Source organism: Barbus barbus (genome assembly GCF_936440315.1).
Source record: "Barbus barbus genome assembly, chromosome: 3".
In the NCBI taxonomy this organism is placed as follows: Eukaryota; Metazoa; Chordata; class Actinopteri; order Cypriniformes; family Cyprinidae; genus Barbus; species Barbus barbus.
In genome coordinates this window covers 41,796,175-41,820,177 of record NC_136731.1, presented here as the reverse complement: position 1 = coordinate 41,820,177, position 24,003 = coordinate 41,796,175, and the positions used below count along the sequence as shown (strand labels likewise).

Here is a 24,003-nt window from a genome sequence, read left to right as displayed (position 1 = left end):
AAATGATTGGTTATTGTCCAGCAGTGTACTTAATTAGTTATTTTCTTCTGTATGTCACTATTCCCTGTATGTACATGTTTCAAACACTACTTTATTTGCTATAGACAGAGGCAGAAGTGAATTCAGAGTTGAGAGTGAATGAGGCAGACAGTTTCAGTGACGCTTCAGAGGTAAAGATTATTTACAGCATTGTCTATGATAAGATATTTCTTTTAACATAGACTAATCAGACTAATGTATAATAGAACAGAACAGAATAAACAAGTATGTGAATGTGCAAGTATCCATTACTGTGTGCCATGTACTGTGCATACAACACACAAAATACAATTAGAAATATGTAAACAATAGTACCCTTATAAGGACATCTTTGTAACTTATACTCAAAAAGGTGCATATTAGTACATTAGAGTAACTTTTTGGGGTAAATAAGGTACAAAGATGTGCTTTTAAGGGTACTGTCCCAGTGACAAGCTGTTGTATTTCTTTCTTCCTTTTTCTTTTTTCTCTCTTTCTTTCCTTCTATTTTATAATCATATAATAATATAATCATAAAGCATATTAAGCGAAAAGGTATGATTAAAAATAAAACCTGTCAATTAGACAAGGGTTAACTGAAAAAAACAACAACAAAAAAACAGGTATAAGACTAGACATTCCGCCCCCCACTTTTGAAATGATGGCTACGCCCCTGTAATCAACTGATGACTATCATTACAGGGAATTCCTGTGGAATCATTTGTGCTGTCATACTCAGCCGAACTTTGAATCAGTTGCCATTTTGATTAAAAGAATCAATACATGACATCCTTATTCCATCAACAACCTGTTCTACCCGTTTGAGGCTTTGCCTTCACCCATGGTTGGGGAGTTATTGTGCTGGTAGAGTTTAGAAAGCATTTACTACGTGAAACTGTTGTATATACTGCTGTCCTGTGGTTAAAATAAAATTTTAAAATCTCCTATTTTAGGCTGAACAACAACAACAAAAAAGTGTTTAATAATGTCAGGATGTAAGAACCTGTTTAAAGGGTGTTTTAAAGTGGCATGGTGACATCTGAAATGGGTTTGGCATGCTGTGCATCAAGCTTTTGTTCACACCCATCCCTTCTATGAAAATGACCTTTGAATGAACAGAAGAAGCAGTGTGTCAGCTGGCATTCATCATTACAGGAAACTTGACACACCGAACCTGTGCAGGATACATGTTGCAAAAGGTAAGAAATGGGCTGATTTAAGAAGCTTTCAAAAATTACTAAAATGAAAATGAACTGAAAATGAACCATTGCTATGTACAAATTGATGTACAAATGAATACATTAAATGCTTATTTTAAAGAACTGGAGTGCTACACATGAAACAACCCAAATCACTAATTGCTTTGAAACCTGTAAACCACACATGAATTATGTCCCTTTATGTGGCAAGACTAACATTTATTATTAACTCTTCATAATTTAACTTTTACATATTTAAATTATTATTAATTTACATCTGCTGGGGTAATGGTTTTGAAGGTTTTCCCTCTGTAATTCAGTGGTTTATTTTCTTATGAAAATTTGATAGATTGTTTTGAAATGTATATCCCTATGTCCTTAAACTGTAAAATGTAATGTCAAGTACAAACAGGGCTAACTGCCGCATGATGAGTTGTGACAGTGAGGTGGATTAAAAATACCAGAAATGTTGTTTCAAAGCTGTATTACTTTCTTTTTTTCTGTTTAAAAAAGAAAATCTGTTAATCAAATAAATATTCACAAATTATTATTATTTTCAACCCCCCCCCCCCCCCCCCCCCCAAAAAAAAAAAAAAACACAACTTAAAAATACGTAAAATCTATACTGATTTGTAGAAATGTATGTTGTTGCTCCAGCCACAACCACAAGAGATTGAATTTATTTCATTTACCTGTTTAGTTATATTTATTCTATTCTGTTTCTTCAGGCACAACATTTTTATTCCACACCACAGGAAGCCCTTTGACTACAATATAACATGCAGGTAAATGAGCTTCATTTCTTTTAATAGTTAAAGGTGTCTGCATTAAGCTGCAAATATTTTTCAACATTTTCATTAAATTTGCAAGTTATAATTATTCATTATAAATGAGAGATACACTATATGCAGTAGAAAACTATCCTATCCTATTATGCTTTTTCACTTTCACTCAGTGTAGTGTGTGAAGTGAAGTGACATTCAGTGCTCTGCATTTAACCCATCCAACGTGCACACACACAGCAGTGAACACACACACACACACACACACACAGCAGTGAACACACACACACACAGCAGTGAACACACACACACACAGCAGTGAACACACACACACACACCGTGAACACACACCCGGAGCAGTGGGTAGCCATTTATGCTGCGGCGCCCGAGGAGCAGTTGGGGGTTCGGTGCCTTGCTCAAGGGCACCTCAGTCGTGGTATTGAGGGTGGAGAGAGCGCTGGACATTCACTCCCCCCACCTACAATTCCTGCCGGCCGGGGACTCGAACCCGCAACCTTTGGATTAGGAGTCCGACTCTCTAACCATTAGGCCACGACTTCCCCTGTGTATGTTTGGGCATAAAAAAAAAAAGATCTACAAAGTTACAAATCTCAAAGTCTACTCCAAAGGGAGATATTTAGTTTTTAAAACATCCTTTTCAAGAACTACAACGAACGGCTCGTTTGGACTACAGCATTATTTTCCGGTGTTTGTGATATGGGGGGCATCAGACAAGACGACCACGAAGAAGAAGTGCTGCTGTAGTGTAAAGTTTTCACAAGTTTTCACACATGCAGCTGAATAATTATGTATGTAAATATGTATGTTACAATTATGAAAAAGTTTTTATAAATTGCTGACAGTACAATACTGGACCTAATCTGCAGAATTTACACTTCAATTATGAGACTACAGTGTTTTTCATACATTGATTGATTTGTGGCGCCCACCATATCAAATTTTCCGTATTTTGAAGTACCCACGATAACAATATTGTGCATATTCATTATGATATATCTTCTTATATATCGTAACTTCGTAAATGTTAATAAATTTATTCTGACCGAGCTGTCAACACAACCTCTTTATTATCTGTCATGATAAACCAGTGAACAAACATGATCCACGTCAAGCTTTTGATACAATAATTCATTACCAATTATACAACAATGTGCAATTGTCAAAAGTTTACAATATGCAATTGTTCATTTTCTTTAAAGAGAAACGAAGATGAAGATCAGTCATCTGCCCGTCCAGTGGACATCAAAGACTGGAATGAAGACATTGTGAGACGATGGCTGCTTGAGATTAAAGTGGACAAAGAAGGGGCTGACATTTTGTATAATGAGAAAATTAATGGAGCTAGTCTTCTCCTCTTGGAGATGCCTGATCTCACAGAATTACACCTGTCAATGAATTCAAAAAAACTGATCATTCACAACATTAATCTTTTGAAACAAAATACTCAGCAGCAGAATGACATAGTGACCCAGTCTTATAGCTTGAAGCCTTACCCTTTCAATAGATTTAATGCTGCTCACAGGTACAAAGAAAAAAGCATTCTAGATGTGACTGAAACTGGTCCTAAAGACCTCATACAACCATGCCATGAATTCAAAGAATTCATCAACACAACAGAAGACAATAGAATGACAAAATACAAATATGACGTCATTAAATTTGCAGCAGCCTGTATGAACAGCCGCACAAATGGCACCATTCATTTCGGAGTGATAGACAATCCACATGGAGAAATACTGGGTATTAGTGTCCAGAACACAGATGAGTTTGACAAAGAACAGACACATGCCATTGAAAAACATTTCAAATGGGACAAGCAGGTTCAAATTGCAAAGAGGTGTATAAAACCCCCACGATTTGTTGAAGTTCTCAAAGCTGACATGACATCTGCAAGAAAATGTGTTATTGAGGTAGACATAGAACCGTCCTCTATAATATGTAAAGACATTTATTTGAACACATACGAAGTAGAAAAAAATAGCGAGAATGAAGATAAGAAGCAGGATCCCAGAGAAACAGGGAAGAAGAAGAGTGATGGAAAGTCTTTCTTTATAAGAGATGGCAGCAGCAGCAAGAATCTTATTACATCCAATTCCTCAAAGGAGTATGAGAAATATATCAAGGACATGTCCCAGTTGTCCCAGTTGAGGAAGGACGCTGAAGAAAAGCATCTCTCTGTTGTCAAAAACAGTGTGCAAGGCTCTAAACTGTGTGAGATGATAACAGGAGGGACCCAGTCTTTGGACAGGTCGCACTTTGAACGGTACATTGTGGTGGCTAACAAGTCCCATCCTGTTCAGCTGGAAAACCTGCGGTTCCTTCTTCACATGGATCCAGTGGCTGTTTTGGATTTTGATCCAGAATCTACTGAAAGTGGCTTGATTAAGCTGTTCGAAGAGAGAACAACCAATCTTCACTCACCAGCTCAATATAAAGTCATTTGTGCAGTTGAAGACATAGCAAACAAATTAAAGCTGACTAAAAATACAAGTTGGGTTTTCTGTAATGGAGGCATTAATGAGGAAAACCCCTCTGATGCTGATCACTGGCTGACTGAGAAGGGATCTTCAGTGCGTGATGTTGTTTCTTTCTTGTGCAGAAAAGACGTGCTGCCTCACAAGAAATTTCTCACCATTTTCTTGCTATTAAGTCAGGTGAGTGATGCAAAAGACCCTTTGCTTGAGACATTCAGTATGTTTTTACAGGAGCTCCAGGGAGGGAACCAAATCTTATGCATCAGTGACAATGAAACATCATACACCTACTGGAAGGATCTCATTGAGGGCCGATATGGAGTTGACATCTCAACAAGATGCATTCATGAGCTGAGTTTTGCAGAGGTCAATGGCACCGTGCTCAGTCTGTGGTCAGAGAATCGCAAATCAAGCCGCTTCCTGCCTTGTGGTGGTGGCAGTAATGTTGTGCTCTCCAAGAAAACTGAGGACTCCTTAGAAACACTGAGTATTATTTGTGTGAACCAGTGTGATGGAGGAAATGAGAACAAACAAACACATGAGGCGGCATTTTACAAGGGAGGGAAGGTGTCTTGGTGGAACTTCTACTTCTCAGAGCAGCCTGGGTCAATGCCATTCATCAAACGAGACAAATTCGACTACATCATCAAGACTATTATCCCAGACATATGTAGTCGGAAGAGAGTGTGTGAGTTTTTCAGCATCTTCCATCTTCCAGGCTGTGGTGGCACTACATTAGCCATGCATGTTTTATGGACACTGAAGGATAAATTCCGTTGTGCAGTTCTAAAAGACACAACAGATGATTATCCTACCATAGCTGAACATGTAGTGCAGCTACTAACGTATGAGACAAAAGAAAAACCTACACAACTTCCCGTTTTGCTAATGATCGATGATTTCCAAGACATCTCTGATGTAAAAAAACTCCAACTTCAAATTGAGGATGAGAGTTTGAAGCAAAACATTTTTTCAAAGTCTCCTCAAGTCATAATTGTCAACTGCATGAGAGCTGAATCCTGTGAACAGACTTATGACACAGTTTTCATTGGAAACAATTTATCAGAGAAGGAACAAGAACTGTATAAGGAAAAGCTAAAAGAGTTTAAGAGGACCAACACAAACACTAAAACATTTTATGGGTTCATGATTCTGATGAACAATTTTTCCTCTGACTATATTCAGGGTATTGTGAAACATACACTAAAGGGTTTCAACTCTCAACAAAAACATGCTCAACTTTTTGCTGTTCTTGTCTTATTGGATGTTTACTGCAAGAATGCATTGCTGTCAGTCTCTACATGTGAAGAGTTTCTTGGTCTGCAAACAAAAGCAGACTCTAAATCCTGCAAGGTTGAAGATGGATTTGAGAAGTTTTCCACTCTTTTGACAAGATGCACAGTCATTTCCAAAATTAGCTTTGAGGGTGTGAGGGTGATTCACTCAAGTATAGCTCAACACTGTTTGAAAGAGCTTTCCTCTTCTCATGGAGTTACAAAAGCAGACATCACTAACCTTCTGCTCACAACAGACTTATTATATGAGTACACTCTGGGGAAACAAAAGTTAATTCAGGATGTTCACAACATGTTGGTAAAGAGGCAATATTCAGCCAAAGATGAAGACTCCCTTTTTTCACCTCTTATCCAAGACATAATGAAGGAGACCCCAGGGATGGAGGAAACCATTCTAGAGAATGCAGCAAAGTGCCTAAGAAAGGATGCGTTTATACTCCAGCTCCTTGCCAGGTACTATTACATCAGAAAACAGTACTTTCATAAAGCCATGGAATGGGCAATAAGGGCCAAAAGTAATTTACGTGAGAACTCATACATATGTGATACAGTATCACAGATAAGTGTGCGTAAATTCAATCATGCTGTTCACAAAGACAAAGATAATCCCATCAAGCCATGCAATCTTGAGGAGTATCTTACATTGGCTGAGAATGCAACAGGTGCTTGCAAAGAAACACAAAGAGCTGCAGACATAGAGGCCAAAAATCGATTACAAAAAAGAAAGTTAAAAAATGATTATAAAAATTATCAAACCTACAACACTGCTGGCCATATCAATGAGCTTAAAACTGCAACTATAGTCATAGAAATACTGCAAAAGACACCACTGTTTAACTACCTTGGTCAAGTCCTCTCAGGTAAAATTACCATGGAAGTTTTGCAAAGCAAGAATCCTAAACTCAAGCCATACTACCATGTATTTCAGAATCATAAGAGTCATCTTCTCCAATTAAAAGACAGGATGAACAAGAATTTCAGTTTTCTTGACAGTTTTTTTGGCAACTTAGTTCCTTTTTTTGCTGGGAAAGACAAACAAAAGGAACTGACAAAACCCAATGTTTCCAGGTACTTTCAAAAGTATACAGACCTCTTTTGTAAAATAAATTGGAGTGAGCTGGTCAACAATGAGCACATGAACCTCATGGTTAAAATCGAGCAGACGTGCCAATGTCTGGAGAGGAACAAGGGTGATTCCTATACTGGACTTCTGGAATATTTGTATAAGGAAGACTCTGCATCAACTCTTGAAGAGATCATCCAGCAGTATGATTTCATTCTGAAGTGGAAAGAGGCCAGACTGATGGACAGAGTCAATTTCATCTATGCCAATGTAATTCTGGCCAACATCAACCCTGAATCTCAGTTCATCATGCCTTACCAAGACCTTTGTAATTTACTACATGAAATAATCAACCACCCCACAACCTTCAGTGAGATTCTGCCATTATACTACATTGCTATTTTATTGTTATGGCAAGAACGTTATCCATTACGAACATTTGTGTCACAAATTAAGACATATTTCAATGAGCTGAATCGTGTGTCTAATGGAAAGAGAGCAGCTGTCCATTTTTACTTAGGGAAGGGTGAAGGTTACGGTGGCCTGATTTCCCATAGGGATATAAACAGCCTTTTAGGATCAGGACAGGACATCTCAACTCAGTGGGATGATGAAAAAATATGGAAAATATTGAGAGACAGCGATAAACTTTGCAGAGATTCTGGTGAAATTTGTGACGGTTTTATCAGTGTCACAGACGTGAAGGTTTATCCAATGTTCAGAAGCCAGTTACATAAATCTGGCGCAGGAGTGTCATTCTTCATTGGATTCTCAATGAATGGACCAGTTGCACTTGACATAGACTTTGAGTCATAAGGTTCACAAGCCTGATGTAATGGATCTGACTGATGACCGGAGAAACATGAATGAGAAAACTTGATAGATTTCTGTTTAAAAAGTCAGAGGAGCTCATGGACCAAAGCCCTGTAGTTGTTCTTACACACATTGATTTGCCTCATTTTTATATCTTACATCAGTCGTTCAATCGTTTAACTGTTGTTGTTGTTGCATGTTTTTGTACTTTGTTTTAGCTTAAATGCCTAATTGTGTTTAATGTGAATTTTGTAAAAGCACTGATGACTGAGAGTCTGGCCAATGACAAAAATGCCAGAGTTGACTTCCAGAGGTCAAACATGCACCTGTTTTGTCTTTGGTTTTTTTCTTTTTCTTTTTAAACATTTTACATATTGTGTCTTACTGCATTTTACTTATGCATTGATATATTCATATAAATTTACTAATTTATAATGCATTATTTATATTTGCTTTACTGTTATTTTACTTTAAATGTTAAGAAAAGTCTGTAAAAATAGGGACCAATGTATGATGTTAACATGCAAGTAATTTACATGTATTTTGAATTACGCTTTGCATTGTGTTGTGTTGTAGGGTTGAAGGAAATGCCTGTAAATTTAAAAGAAGAGGTACTGGTGATTTTCTGCCAGGATATTATCTGTTCTACTGATTTAAGTAGGCCTGGCTATTGCTGCATAACCAGGAATAATGTTTACGTATCATCCTGCCTCTGTGCAAGGCAGCACATGTTTCTGTAACTGCTGGAACAAAGATCTAACTATACTAACTGTCTGCACTCAAGGTCTTCAAGGCCACAAGTCACTGTTGAAAAGCAGTATACACTTCCATTCCCTTTGCTTGTGATGATAACACTTGTTTAATATGTTAACGTTGAGACAAATGTTATCCAATAAACGTATCACTTCCTTTCCCGGCTCCTGCACTCCTCCTGCATCTAGTCATGTCAAGTCTGACTCTGGATATATGTATTGCTTTTAAGAATTATTTCAAAGCAACTTTACAGAAAATTGTGCCATACAACCAGTCTTGGTTAAGTAAAAAAAAAATAGGTCCAGTTTTGTGTTTACTCATCTACTGTCACACAAAAGTCATGTTTATATTACCATAATATTTATTACAACTAAGATTATCTTACTGTATATGAAATAACTGAATAAAAATAATAGTGTAACCCCCGGTTTCACAGACAAGGCTTAAACCTAGTCCTAGACTAAAATGTAAATCTGAGCTGTTTCAACGGAAAGAAACGTGCACTGACTGATCTTAAAACATGTCAGTGCCTTTGTTTTGTCTTAAGATGCACAACAGTAATGTTTTTTATAAGGCATGCTTATAAAAATTACTTTAATGTCCTAATTGAACTATCCTGGTTTAGGCTAAACCCTGTCTATGAAACCGGGCCTAAGTTTCCTCATTTAGACAGCTAAAACAGATAAATAAACATAATGTTTTATAAAAAAAAAATAATAATCATTACAGTTTTGCTCCCCAACCCTGATGTGTGTGACCATCATTAAAGGTCTGTTACTCCTTTGATAGTACTGTTTTTGCACACATTTTCTATTCTATTCTAACAAAGTTTGACTTTTATTTTGTAATCCTACAAGACTCATCCCGCTAGTGACTTTTATTTTGTAATGACCAGAGGCGTCTATTCAAGGACCTCCATACAGGCAGCTGATGGTACTGCCGGCTGATGCACTATTCGTTTAAAAATATAAATAAAGCAGTATTGTGCCGCTTCATACAAGCTCGAATGGAGCAGAGGATGTTTGCTTTTAATATACTCACTTTAATTTGACAAATGTCTGTGGTATTTAAGGGGGAAATGTGTGGATTTATGGATTCAAAGCTGTAAATGAGGATCATGGCGTTTCCGGAGGGAGAATCACTGGAATCCTGGCTCAGTACGTGCATTATTATCATTTGCATTTCATAATAAGTGTAAATAACACTGCTGTGTTATGTCTTCAATGCATGCATTAATACCGACGCGTCTGATGTTCTTGTTCCCGCGAATCATACTATGATGAAGGTCCGCTCATGAATATTAATCATCTGGTAACCAATGGTAACCTTCTCGGGGCGTCCAATCATAATGCATAATAATATCAAAGCGCCAACGTTTCACCATAATAGGATTCGTTCATTCGCCAGCGTCTGCCTTCCAGCCAATCAGATGAGCCCGGTGTACGAACGTCACGGCTAGTAATTAATATTCATGAGTCAAGCCTTCTCTATAGTATGAATTCAGAGTGCATCAGATCTGGCCATCATGATCCAGATTAAAGTTCAAACTCCGTGTTTAGCTTCATGTAGGATGAGTTCAGACCCAGAGCTTCAGGATTTACTGCAGCAATTACTAATTCATTAATATCAATTTAAATGATTTTATCCAGGGTGTCAAATAGTACACTAACCATCATAATGCAATGATTTGTTTGGAGCATACCATGTAAATACAATTGTACATGCTTATATTATACATACATAGCGGTTTTTGTAAAGGACTACTTCTTTATTTTCTTTGTTTATTTTGAAATCACTGAGGGTCATATTGATATGCATCCCTGTGATTGGCCCTCACACGGTTGTGCCAGTGTATCACAGACACAGAGCTCAACGGGGCCGATTGTGTGGTCCTTACGATGGTGTGTGTCCTCCACAGACAAAGCCACACACCCGTCCAACAGGCAGGAGGACTGGGAATACATAATTGGGTTTTGTGACCAGATCAATAAGGAGTTGGAAGGGTAAGCATCCGTAATCCAACATGACTGAAAACGACAGGATTCTCTTCTCTAACTGTGTTCGTGTGTGTGTGTGTGTGTGTGTGTGTGGTGTGTGGTGTGTGGTGTGTGTGTGTGTGTGTGTGTGTGTGTGTGTGTGTGTAGTCCTCAGATAGCTGTGAGACTCCTGGTTCACAAAATCCATTCTCAAGAATGGGAAGCCCTTCAAGCTCTGACGGTGAGGGATGTTTTAACACTAGTCCAGCATTGCTGAGTTTCTTTACAGATGGTGATATAATGATAAAATGTTTATATTGATGGTTTTGTGTCTCTGCAGGTACTAGAGGCGTGTATGAAAAACTGTGGGCGAAGATTTCACAATGAAATAGCCAGATATAGGTTTTTAAATGAGCTGATTAAAGTGGTTTCACCCAAGGTTGGTGGTTTTTCTGTTATGACTTTAGTATTTTTGTTAGCATCACCCTGGTTCCTTCAACAGAAAGCCAATAGCATCTGTTGTAACTAATGGATTCATTTCTAAACCATTTAACTTATTACAAGGCACGGGACAGGGCTGCCCACTTTCTCCATTTTATTCGCCCTTTACATAGAACCATTGGCAGCCTCAATTCGGCAAAACCAAATCGTATCACCATAAAATAAGTCTTTATGCAGATGATATTTTACTTTTCATTTCAAATCCATCCAGTTCACTTCCGGCTATTGATAATATAATTAATGCATATAGTAAGGTATCAGGTTACTCCATAAATTGGTCAAAATCAGAAATTCTTCCCTTGTCACTAGACTCTAGAAATTGTCAGCACCCTATTAAAATTGCCCACTCCATTAAATATCTCGGAATTCATTTCAATACGAACGTCAATGATCTGTTTAAACTTAATTTTATTCCTTAAGACAATTAAAGGTGATTTAGAAAGATTGAACAACCTTCCCATCTCTTTGATGGGTAGAATATCTTCCATTAAAATTAACATCTTACCAAAATTGAATTACCTTTTTTCTATGACCCCTGTTTTCCCCCTCTAGCTGGTTTTCCTCTCTTAACAGAATTGTTAATATATTTTATTGGAAAGGACGGAAACCAAGAATTAAACTCGCTACTTTAGAGAAGCCCAAATCTTTGGGAGAATTAAACGCACCATGTTTCTATTTTCTAGCAACACAGCTACAGCACATTAAATATTGGTCTAGTGATCTAGGTTTAGCATGGAAAGATCCAGAACAGTCATTGATTCAAGAAATACCAATAAAAAATATCACTTTTATTGACAACAACATCAAGAAACATAATTGTTTTAAATATCTCACCATGAGTACGACTCTTAGACATCTATAATAGCTAAAAAAGTAATACTATTAAACTGGAAGGACAGAACAAAAATATCTATTACCCAATGGTTCAATCTATTAATAGATACATTAAAACTTGAAAAAATGACTGCCTCACTTAAGAACAAAATGAGCACTTTTGAAAAAATATGGAGCCCTCTTTTAAAGTTCATGGATAAATTAAATCGAAACATGAATGAATGCATATAATCAAGATGTGGATAAATTAATAAATTAGATGATTGGTTGCATTTAATAATTTTCATAGTTTTGTCCTTTTTTGTTTGTTTTTTATTTACTTTTTTTCTCTCTCTTCTAGTTACACTGTATATGTGTATCTTATGGTCATATATGTACGTTTGCTTATGTGCATGTTTTGACTTGTATGTTTTGTATACACCCCTAAATCTGTTAATAATAATAAAAAAAAAACAGAAAGCCAATAGGACATTTTTTTCCATTAGATTATTGCAGAAAATAAATTCGGTGGCCAACAAAACTTCATGATTCTTGCACATCTTGTTCGTCATGATAATCGTAACAAATTAACACAACTTTTATGAATGTTTAAGCCTAAATACAATCATTACAAGTACAAAAGCTAAATGTAGGCAATAAACAAACTACACCATGATTGCACAACTTCAACATCACCACATTTCCTATGAGTACGATTATTAACCAAAAACCCACTGAATTCAAGACGATGGAACCAGAAGTGCAAAAATGTGATCTTGTTTCTGATTTTAGGACTCATTTATGTGTGCTTTATAGACATAATGGACTAATATGTTTAAAAACTTTGTGTTTCAGTATATGGGGGATAGTGTTTCTGACAAGGTGAAGAATAAGATCATTGAGATGTTGTACAGCTGGACGGTGGCGTTTCCCAATGAGGCCAAGATAGCAGACGCGTACCAGACGCTCAAGAGACAAGGTGAGATTTTAAGGGTGAACTTTCTCTGGTCTGTCATGAGCGGCTCTCTGATCGATGTGTGTTTTCTTTAGGACTTGTGATGTCGGACCCAGAACTAACAGTGGACAAAACCCTGATCCCGTCCCCTCCGGCACGGCCCAAAAACCCAGTGTTTGACAATGAGGACATGGGGAAGGTATGCAAAAATCTGAATTTAAATATGTGATTAACTCAATGTGTTTTCCATTTATGAAACAAAAAAAAAAGTGTTGTTCTGTGATTTGATGGCAGTTGTTGGCTGAACTTCTGAGGAGCAAAAACCCAGAAGATCTTCAGGAGGCGAACAGACTGATCAAAAACATGGTGAAGGAGGTGAGACGACCTTTAGACGTGATCAAGATGTCGATCTAACTGATATTTAAAGATGGATGAAGAGCTGTTTAAACTCAACGTGAAACCGCATTTCCTTTTTCACTATATTGAAACATTAAATGCAATTAAAGAATTGCATGAAAGTTAAAGCATTTAAAGGAATATAAGGGAATATATATATATATATTATTCCTTTAATAAAACATTTGACTATTTACTTTATTAGCAAATCTGATTTCATGTTGACCCTAATGGTTCAAGGGTGGTTGCGTTTGTATAAACTGTATTAATGTCAGACCTCTTGATCATATTTTCAGTATTTTTTTCCCGATTCACTGATTCTGGATCAGGTGTGGCATCATTGATGTGACAGACTGAATGTGTGTTGTGTAGGACGAGGCCCGAGTGCAGAAAATGACCAAACGCAGCAATACCCTGGAGGAAGTGAACAACAACGTCAAGCTCCTGAGCGAAATGCTGAGTCACTACGACAGGGACCGATCGTCCGACGCCGACCGCGAGCTTATGAAGGTGAGATCAGACTCGACAACAATCAATGTTCATAAAATGTGCAGACCGAGAAAGTTTAAAGAAATGGCACTTGAGTTTCTAAGCATCAGGTGGTTAAGTTAGTTTGTTGCTGGAAACTAGTTTGATCATAAATCTCCAGCAGCTTACCCTCAGATATTTCAATTATTTTTGCTGTAATTATGACAAAGCTGCTTGTTTTCAACTTATTAATAGAAACTGGCAGTATTAAGTTTAAAGAACTGTATTTTCTTCAATACAAACAATAGTCGGTGTGGGAAAAAAAAAAAAATCGGATTTCAGTTTACGTGTTGACACTGGGCCTCATTTACGAGACGAACGTATGACAGAAAAGTGGGCTCACGGTCGTTTCAACGCAAAACTTGGAATTTATCAATATGGACGCGAGCGGTGGCTACGATCAAATCTCACGTCTGGTCTCAACTCGTGTACGCAGGTTTTTTTAGCCTGAACTTGCACGCAGCATATGAATCTCATGGAGAATTGTAGAATGACAGCATTTTGATCATTTAGGTTATTTTCCGACAACCGAAGCTTATTAGTCAATCATTGACCAGTAAGATTAGAATGTTTTTTTTATTCAGGGCTTTAGGTTTATATGTGCGAATATCAGCGTAAAACACAGACCATGAGGATTCACACATCGTCACATCACGCACCTGCAGCGCTTCTGTGAATGGAGCAAAACAGAAATTAAGTCTATAAAAGGAATAAAATAAATAGGACCACACAAAATATATAATAGGCTATAATATAATTAACAAATTAACAAAAGGAAAAAAACTGCAACAAGTATACGCTCGTTTATGTGACACTCTTAATGCATTTGATTTATTTTCTTTATATCTTTATTTGATTTAATCATCTGATCACACAGCTATGTGCCTCACACACACACAAACAACATAAGAGTTGCTTGACATTTCAGCCATTCATCATCAAACTAAAATGCAGTCAACCAAACATAAAAATTGCACTGTTTATTTTAAAGGGGTCACATGATGCGATTTCAAGTTTTCCTTTCTCTTTGGAGTGTTACAAGCTGTTTGTGCATAGATCAGATCCCTGAAGTTGCAAAGACTAGTCTCAAAACCAAAGAGATATTCTTTATCAAAGTTAAGACTGCCACACCCCCTTAAAACGGCTCGTTCAAACACGCCCCCACATGTCTACGTCATGATGTGGAAATATTTGCGTAATCCCGCCCAAATGTTCATGCAAAGAAAGAAGGTGTGGTTTCAGTAACCGCAGTAGTGCTGATGAAACCATGTCAGGGAGACGCTGTGTGTTTCTAGGTGAAAACAAAAGCACTTTATTTGACCTTCTGAAAGTAGATGCATTTAGGAATCATTAAGATTACTTACAACAGAACAGCACAACCCAGATGTTAACGCATTTTATGGACGACCGTTTCATGATCCTAGGAGAGGAAGTAATTCTGACTTTGCTCTGACAATCTGGCGCTTCTGAATCAGCGACTGTATGTTTTGTTATTAGTTTAAGTATTTGCTATTGACCGTTGACTCGCTATCGACTCGTGCTTGTGGTGTTCGGCCAATCACAATGCACTGTGTCAGCTGGCCAATCAGAGCAGACTTTGAGTCATTCCTGCAACAGATTCTGTTCAACAAGTGAAACAAGTAAATCTTTCCTGATATATACGTGGGTTATATAAGTGTCTCTGCTACTTTCCATGGATTCAAGAAGAATAAAAAGACAGTATAATCTTGTTTTACCATAGAATATCAGTGTAGTTGAACATCTGATGTTGGTACAGCGCTCTCAGAGAAAAACAGTTGGAAGAGACTGAAAGTCAGCAGGATTCATCATCTGTGGTGCAGGTATCGGATTCAATAAAATACAAACAACCCAAAAAAAAAGAAATTTGTGAGCATGTTAATATCAGGAGCATCTGTATATATATATATATATATATACATACAGGTTTTGTAGCCATAGACTCACGCATGCTTTGTACTATCGTAAAAACAGAGACATTTTATATCTGAGAAACAAATTATTATCGTTTAGCACGTTATTAAAATCAATTTTTTCCGTACTATGGAAGTCGGTGGATACGGTCAACTGTTTGGTTACTAACATTCTTCAAAATAAACTCCTACAGGTTTGGAACAACTTAAGTAAATGATGACAGAACTTGCATTTTTAGGTGAACTGTCCCTTTAACCCAGCAGCTGAAATCTGCAATTTTTGGTTACCATGCCCAAACTTGAGCAATTCATCAGTTTTTCGCTATTGTGAAATGTCTTATTTCACTTGTACTCTTCAGATTACAGAAGTTCTGTACTGTATCATTACAGCTGTTTCCTGTCTGTACTATTACTCCTTATTTACGCGGCACACGTCTGCAGTGTATTACGGCTCCAACACGGTCACCGGAGCTGATCGCGGCCGCTCTAGTCAATGCTTGTTTATACTAGCTGCGCTGCGGCACATTTCAGAAGTGTCCTAGAAGCGGATAGCTATGCTGTTTTGCTAAAGATAGGCGCCTAGTCTGTTTTTGACATATGCCGCATCCAAGCCACACAGCTCAAATACAAAATAAACAGCCTGTGCAGATTAAAACATAGCTACAAATCTTTAATCCTTGTCACTCATAACTGAAGTGTATTGACTTTGTATGTAAGGCTACAGCACAACAAAGAAGAAAATTGCAATAAACACAACAATTAACAGGTAAACTGGATAAAAATAAAACATTTAGCCAATTCACCCATGGTAGAACCCCCCAAAATAATAAAAAAAGGAAAAACAGAGAAAATCTCAAAATATGCCTCTGAAATGCTCCTAGTGTGTTGGCACTACGTTGAGGACGAAACAAAACCGTATTGGAGCCGTAACGCGTCACAGACATGTGCAGTGTAAAAGGGGTTAGAGATTGTATAATTAACTTGATGTAACCATGACAACAGCACTCATATGTGATCTGACGTGTATGTCCAGGAGCTATATGAGCGCTGTGATAAACTACGACGCACCGCGTTCAAACTGGCCACTGAGGCGGAGGACAACGACTGCAGTTTGGGTAAACGACATGATGCTCTGCTTTACTCTCAAAGAAAAATGGAGGATTGTTTATTTGAAATGTTTATGATTTGTCTGCTTCCTGTAGGGGACATTCTCAAGGCAAACGATGATTTGTCCAGAGTAATCAGCTCTTATAAACGACTCGTAGAAGGACAGGCGGACGACGGCGAGGGGGAAGATCTCAGACCGGCTGCTAGTGAAGGTGACGTCGCTTCAGGGATCATCTGTAGATCTTCCCTCAGCAGCAATATTTGAATAATCCAATACATCATATTTTCTTCATGATGTTTATTGTTTTCTCAGGATGCGAGACCACGGGCACATTGATTGATCTGGCTGGACTGGATGAACCTTCCTCTCCTCCGACCGTCGCTCCTCCTTCTCTTCCTCCTCAGGTCCCGTCAGCCAATCCCACGGCCTCGCCCATCCCCGTGCTGCCGCCTCCTCCTCGCCGATTAGCCGGCGGTCACTGCAGTCAGACGAGCAGCCCCAGTCACAAACCGCCTGAGCAGCAGACCTCCCTCTCCCTGCTGGACGATGAACTCTTGTCTCTCGGTAATAAATCTCTTTTAAATTGTTGTGGCGCTGTCTGGTGATGTATACTATAGAAACAGGCCATGAGAGGTCACATAGTACCCCACATAAATGTGTAAATCACTGTAAAACCTTTTTATGAAATGGCATCAACAGTAATATAAGATACTTATTAAATAAATAATATCAATAAAATAATGATTTTTATTAACGTTAATGTTTTTGAAAATGTAACATATTTGATCATATGAAATATAATTGTTATTTAGCATATAAAAACAATACTTAGGAAATAAAAGTTGTAATTGATAAAATAATTGCTATAATAATAATAATTATTATTATTAATGTTTTTAAAACAGTTTGAAAGCTTTTATTATGATGATGATGATAATGATGATAATAATAATAATTCTTAGTAGTAGTATTAATATTAAAATAAAAAAATATTGTTACTAAAATACTATTGTTTTAAACAATGATCAGTAAATAAGAAATTATGATTGATATAATAATAATTCATATTATTAATAAGTTTGAAGTATGAAATGTGATTTTTTTTATGAATTTGTTTTTTTTTATAAAAATTAAATAATAAATTACAATTATTATTGCTATTAATAAAGAGTATATAAAAAGGTTTGAAAACAAGGTTCATTAAAATAAAATTAATTATTAATATATAATTGATATGATAATAATAATATTTATTGTATTACTTTATATGCAGTATAACATGCATAAATGTTATCTTGTTCTCAGGACTGAATGATCCTCCCTCTGTGCCAAACAGACCGACGTTGGATGAATTGTCTGGTCAGTGGACGTCCTTACAGGTAGGACACACAAAACCATTTGGACTTACAGACGTTAACAGAGAGATGACTGAACCTCTCATTTTTTGGTTGGTCTCTTGCTGTCAGGCTCCTGATCCGGCCCTGGACCTGTTTGGGAGCATCTCGGCTCCGAGCGTCGTCTTTCCGACAACACACACACCTGCGCAGACCTCACACACACCAGCTGTCAGTCAGGGGCTGCAGGATCTCTCCATGCTGGACTTTGGAGGTGGAAAGAGGTACAGTTCTGCTCTTCCTGATGAAAACAGCACCTCAAACCAACTTAATGTGGTTTGCACATGCAGAGTGTTTCTTATCAGTCACTTATGAGGGTCCATGATATTATGAAGCTGCTTTAGAAATGAGCTGCCTATGTAGACATCGTATTTGAGTATATAAATGAGATTTCAGCTCTTATTCTGTCTCTCCTTAGTGTTTCTGGTCTGAGTGGCATCGCTGGAGGGACTTTTGGTCTTTCTGGTGGTGTGATGGGCTCCACAGCTGCCTCTCTTCAGACCACTAACCCGTTTGTAAGCGCGGCGGTGTCTGGTTCTCCCGCTGTGGCCCGGGCTCAGGCGGTGACGAGTGGCTCAGCTCCGGGCAGCCCTTACTTTCAGCCCTTCTCATCCCCATCTCACTCGTTTCAGAGCAGCCCGGCGCGGAGCTCAGAGCCCAGCCTGTCCAACCTGTGCGTCCCGCTCGAGTCCATCAGACCCAGTGAGTGACCACAGCATCAATCTGAACGAGTTTGACCAGTGACCTAGTTCAACTGATCTGAAAAGATTCAGTATTTCATTTTCAATTGATGATTACACTAACAGGACGTGAAGCTTAAAAAATTGGAGGGCAATAAACACAAAAAGAAATAAACAAATGAATTAATTAATATATTTGCTTGAAAATAATGTCAAAATCTCAGCAAAATTATAACTTATTGAAAACTTAATTATCCTATATTCATATTTATAGTATAGGCTTGATTTTCATAGTGAAAAAATAAATATATAAAGTATATAAAAAGGTTATTATAAGAATATAATTATTTTTATTATAAATGTATTATATAAAATTTGATTAAATATTATTTATTATTTCTTACTTTTAAAGGGGTCATATGGGTTTGTGGTTCAAAAAACACATTATTTTCCACATACTGTACATTATTGTTGCTCCTCTAGGCTGCGCCTTTCTGAAACGCGTCGATTTTTACAAAGCTCATCATTCTGAGAAGCGAGGCGTGCTCTGATTGGCCAGCTATCCAGTGCATTGTGATTGGCCGAATACCTCAAGTGTGAGACGGAAATGTTATGCCTCTCATCGTATTGTGATGGCGTGTCCTGACGCGACAACAAAAAAACTATAAAACCCATTACAAACGAGGCATTTATGGCATCCAGTGGGGACATAATTACTGATTATAACGACTTATACTGTCTTTTTATGCGTCGCATTGTATCTCGTCGAATAAACATTACCATGTCTGCATTTGTGATCGGAGAAACGACAAATAACAAGCACTACTCTACACAGCTCAAAACTCATGTTTGAATCATCAGTAGCAGAAACATACTTACAGGCTGCGAGTCAGAAGCGCCAGACTGTCCTTGCAAAGTTGGAATTGCCCCACTTTATAGAAACAGCCTTTGTGCACAGCTGGCATTGTAGGCTACTCTCGGGTTCAGGAAATAGTCCTCCGTAAAATGTGCTGCACACACTCTAATATTTGGGTTGAACTGTTCTGGAACAGTGTTGTAAATACAGCTTAATCACTGATTTCTAGTTGTGTTCTCTTTTGGAAGCCCAAACAAAGTAGTTTCGCAACGAAACGCAGCGTCTCCACGACATGGCGCCGGCGGCAATAATACTACAGCGAGAATAAAAATCACGCCCTCTTTCTTTGGGTATACATTTGGGCGGTGTTTTGAATGAGCCATTTTAGGGGGGAGTGGCAGAGTCTTAACTTTTAAAAGAATATCTCTTTTGAGACTTTAGTCTTTGCAACTTCAGGGATCTTATCTATGCACACATGAAAACTATGAAAACATGAAATCACATCATATGGCCCTTTAATATGTATTTCTTTGGTCTGAAATGAGACCCAGAAAGGTTTTGTGCTTTACAATTCATACAATATTAAAATCCAGAATTATAATTTATACTATATAATACTATATTATAATTTATATTAAATGCTGGATGATTGTATATATGTTTCTTCATTATATTATATTATTTATTTATATTACACTAAAGTTATATAATACAATTATTACAAGTAACTATAGTTTGTTTTCCCCTTTTGATTTTGTGGGTGAAATGTGACTTTTTAAATACTCAAATAGCCAAGGTTTCCAGGTGATGCTGCAGTTGACCTGTTTTAGTTGATGTTTCTGCTTGTGTCCTCAGGTAAAGTCTTACCTGTGACGGTGTACGATAAGGACGGAGTCCGTGTTCTTATGCACTTTGCGATGGACTGTCCGCCGGGCCGACCGGACGTCCTGGTCATGGTGGTGTCGTTGCTCAACACGGCCCCGTTACCCGTGCGAAACATAGTGCTGCAAGCAGCCGTGCCCAAGGTACAACCTCCCCCACTGCCAACACAGATTTACACATCATTCATTTGAATCAGTTCTTTTTAATGATTCAGTTGAACCAATTCACAACATTCATTTCAATGGACCCTTTTCACAAAACTGTGATGACACGTTTAACGGTCATCAGCATCGTAAATCCTCGAAAGTTTTTCATATTTCTATTTTTTTTATTTTTAATCTATGTACATTTGTGACCCTGGAGCACAAAACCAGTCTTAAGTCTCTGGGGTATATTTGTAGCAATAGCCAAAAATACATTGTATGGGTCAAAATTATTAATTTTTCTTTTATGGCAAAAATCATTAGGATATTAAGTAAAGATCATGTTCCATGAAGATATTTAGTAAATTACCATAAATGTATCAAAACTTAATTTTTGATTAGTAATATGCATTGCTAAGAACTTCATTTGGACAACTTTAAAGGAGATTTTCTCAATGCTTTGATTTTTTTGCACCCTCAGATTCCAGATTTTCAGATAGTTGTATCTTGACCAAATATTGTCAGATCCTAATAAACCATACATCAATGGAAAGATTATTTATTCAGATTTCAGACGATGTATAAATCTCAATTTTGAAAAATTGACCCTTACGACTGGTTTTGTGGGCCAGGGTCACATTTATATATATATATATATATATATATATATACAAATATTACCTTTGCATCAAATTACAAAACAAACTAGTTAACGCTAGGTGTTTCTAATGCAGTGTCTATGGGAGGGGCGGTAAATTTGACATGGTTCTCTTATCTGACTGCCGATATCAGTCTCTCTCAGTTTTTTTCCTTTTATTGAGAGTCACGAAAACACTATCATGGAGTTCTTCTTTTTCCTATTTCAGCAAATGGAAATGCAAAACATATATTTGTGGTACTCTCCCATTCACTGCTTTTCAAGTTAACCCGACTATGACGACTTCTGCTGCTGCTGTGAAAAAGGTCCATATAAAATGTAGAATGCCAGAGATTTGATGCCACGGAGGTTTGATGACTCTCTGATGTTCGGGACAGGTTAAACATGAAGTTAAACATGACCTCTGACCTCTTCTTTGACCCTGTTGTGTTTGTGTCAGTCTATGCGATTGAAGCTTCAGCCTCCATCAGGTACAGAGATCGCGCCCTTTAACCCCATCCTGCCCCCCGCATCCATCACTCAGGTCATGCTGCTTGCCAACCCACTCAAGGTAGGAGGTCACACACATCCAACTCTTTTGTTTAAAAATTCATTAATAATTTGAAAAAAAATTAATGCAATTTATTTTAAAAAATTAAGCAATTTATTATTTGTATTATAATAAATTATTTATTAATTTTAATTATTATTATTATAAAAAAAGTGGGGAATAAAATGAAATAAAACAATCAAACCAATCAAAATGTGACAACACATTGATTCTGCTGTAGGGAATCTGTTCATGAAGGTTTACCGGTGTTGTGTGTGTGTGTGTGTGTGTTTCAGGAGCGTGTGCGCTTGCGCTATAAGCTGACGTATCTTCTGGGAGAGCATCAGTATTCGGAGGTCGGAGAGCTGGATCAGTTTCCTCCAGCGGACAGATGGGGGTCCCTATAGATCTCTCTGTTACCTGCTCGAACTCTTTAATGTTCATTCCCAAGTATCGTCATTCATTTGTGCTGTTTATTTATTTTCAATCAGTGTTTTACTGTAGCCTTGTGAAGCAGCATTTGATGCTTGATGTTTTTCGCGAAAATTCAAGCTGGATATTAAAACAATAACGCACCGTCAGTGACACACATGATGGTCTGAAGCGGAAGCGCGTGTTTCAGAGATTAACCTTTTGCGTGCTGCCATTACAGCAGTTTACCACGGTAATCATAGTTTCTGTCAAAATACCATAGAATTAATCAACAAGTAGAGTACAAAGTTATGTTTAGAAAATTGAATTAAAAGAAATCATTAATTTATTTGAAATAAGTTAATTTCTACAAACTTGAATGATTTATGTATTAATTTAGGCTAAATGTAAAAACTTTTACCAGTGATATTTTATATTATCATTGAGATACTATAATAGGTGTTTTTAAAATTGTTTTTGTATTTTGTGTTTTAGTGACTAGTTTCTCGTCTTTTGTCATTTTTATTACTTAGTTTTTTTCATATATGTATATAGTTTTTATTATTTGTATTTCACTTTTTTAGTTACTATAGTACATTGTTAAAGTAAACAAAAATGTATGAAATGTAGCTAAATAAAATGTCTCTCTCTCTCTATATATATATATATATATATATATATATATGTATGTATATATATATAGACATTTATTTATATATTTATATATATATATATATATATATATAATTATTATTTTTTTTTTTCATGGTTTAAGTTTTAGTCAACTTTAACAACCCTACTTGTAGTATATACTTATATATACGTATATACTTGTATATATATAAATGAAACTACGATTCAGAGTTGTAAACTGCTCTAAACATGTCTGAAGTTTTGGTAACAGGGTTGCAAAAATATATTAAGGTGAGCGGCTCTTTTCGTTGACTACTTGTTGAGAAATCAAACAAAGTTGACCTTTTTCAAGCACTGTAGTAACTGTGGTATTTTGATGTAAACTGTGGTAAATGGTGGTAAACTCAGAAGCCGAGCTGATACTGATGGTGTCACGTGAGTGTATTTAACCGTGATTTCACTCTGTTCAGACAGTTCTAGGTGTTCTAGCGCTCTTCACAACAAACAAGCATTTAACCTTTGCTGTTTCTAGAGCTAGACGATTCGTCTCCCGCAAACTTCAGCTCTGGAAGTCATGAAGCATCAGAACGAATGCACCTGCAGTCAAACGAGTTTACATGGACGCTGTGAGTTTACAGAGTAGCATTATGTTGTCTATTTTGAGTTTTTATCTGCCTGTGTTATAGTTCAACACTGTTTCTGGTTTTATTGCTGCTACAGGAACATTTGGACTCAGCATTACAGTCTGTCTCTGATTATAGTCAACAGCCTTTATTGACAATATTAGATTTGTTTATTTAATTGTGGCATATTTACATAGTGTTTTTGCCTGCAGGTTATGCGATGAAGATCTTGATAGAGGATGAACTGCATTTGATTATGAGTTTATCATAAGTCTGTCAGATTGGATGTGTGTTGATGGTTATGTGGAGGCATCGGCCGTCAGTCCTACGAGCGTTTCGCATGATTTGATTCTTTTAAGCACTGTAGCAGTTTTCATCAGATAAAGGCCTCATGTGGTTTTGGTCCCAAACAAACCATAATGTGTTTGAGAAGAGGAGGACAGCTGCTCCTCTGATGTGTGCAAACCATATAATTCATTATGATCATGTGTTTAGTCTCTGACAACAGCCATCGAGTGAATCTCACACACAAATTATGAATATTTCACCCAAAGAAGCAAAATTAATA

At 37.1% G+C, this 24,003-nt stretch overlaps 2 protein-coding genes across 2 annotated transcripts; both read left to right on the top strand.

Moving 5' to 3' along the window:
* The first annotated feature begins 1,147 nt into the window (after window positions 1-1,147).
* On the top strand, window positions 1,148-8,574 carry LOC306860014 (sterile alpha motif domain-containing protein 9-like). The gene is made up of 3 exons (XM_079401531.1): window positions 1,148-1,217; window positions 1,946-2,002; window positions 3,220-8,574. The coding sequence occupies exons 2-3, from the start codon at window positions 1,997-1,999 to the stop codon at window positions 7,666-7,668; spliced, it is 4,455 nt and encodes a 1,484-aa protein (XP_079257657.1). The 5' UTR covers window positions 1,148-1,217; window positions 1,946-1,996; the 3' UTR covers window positions 7,669-8,574.
* Window positions 8,575-9,478: 904 nt separating this feature from the next.
* On the top strand, window positions 9,479-22,232 carry LOC306860007 (ADP-ribosylation factor-binding protein GGA3-like). The gene is made up of 17 exons (XM_079401521.1): window positions 9,479-9,575; window positions 10,337-10,421; window positions 10,563-10,635; window positions 10,735-10,833; window positions 12,564-12,687; window positions 12,759-12,862; window positions 12,958-13,038; window positions 13,432-13,569; window positions 16,552-16,633; window positions 16,721-16,837; window positions 16,939-17,190; window positions 17,932-18,005; window positions 18,093-18,244; window positions 18,439-18,722; window positions 20,412-20,581; window positions 21,679-21,789; window positions 22,065-22,232. The coding sequence occupies exons 1-17, from the start codon at window positions 9,527-9,529 to the stop codon at window positions 22,173-22,175; spliced, it is 2,106 nt and encodes a 701-aa protein (XP_079257647.1). The 5' UTR covers window positions 9,479-9,526; the 3' UTR covers window positions 22,176-22,232.
* The last annotated feature ends 1,771 nt before the right edge of the window (window positions 22,233-24,003 follow it).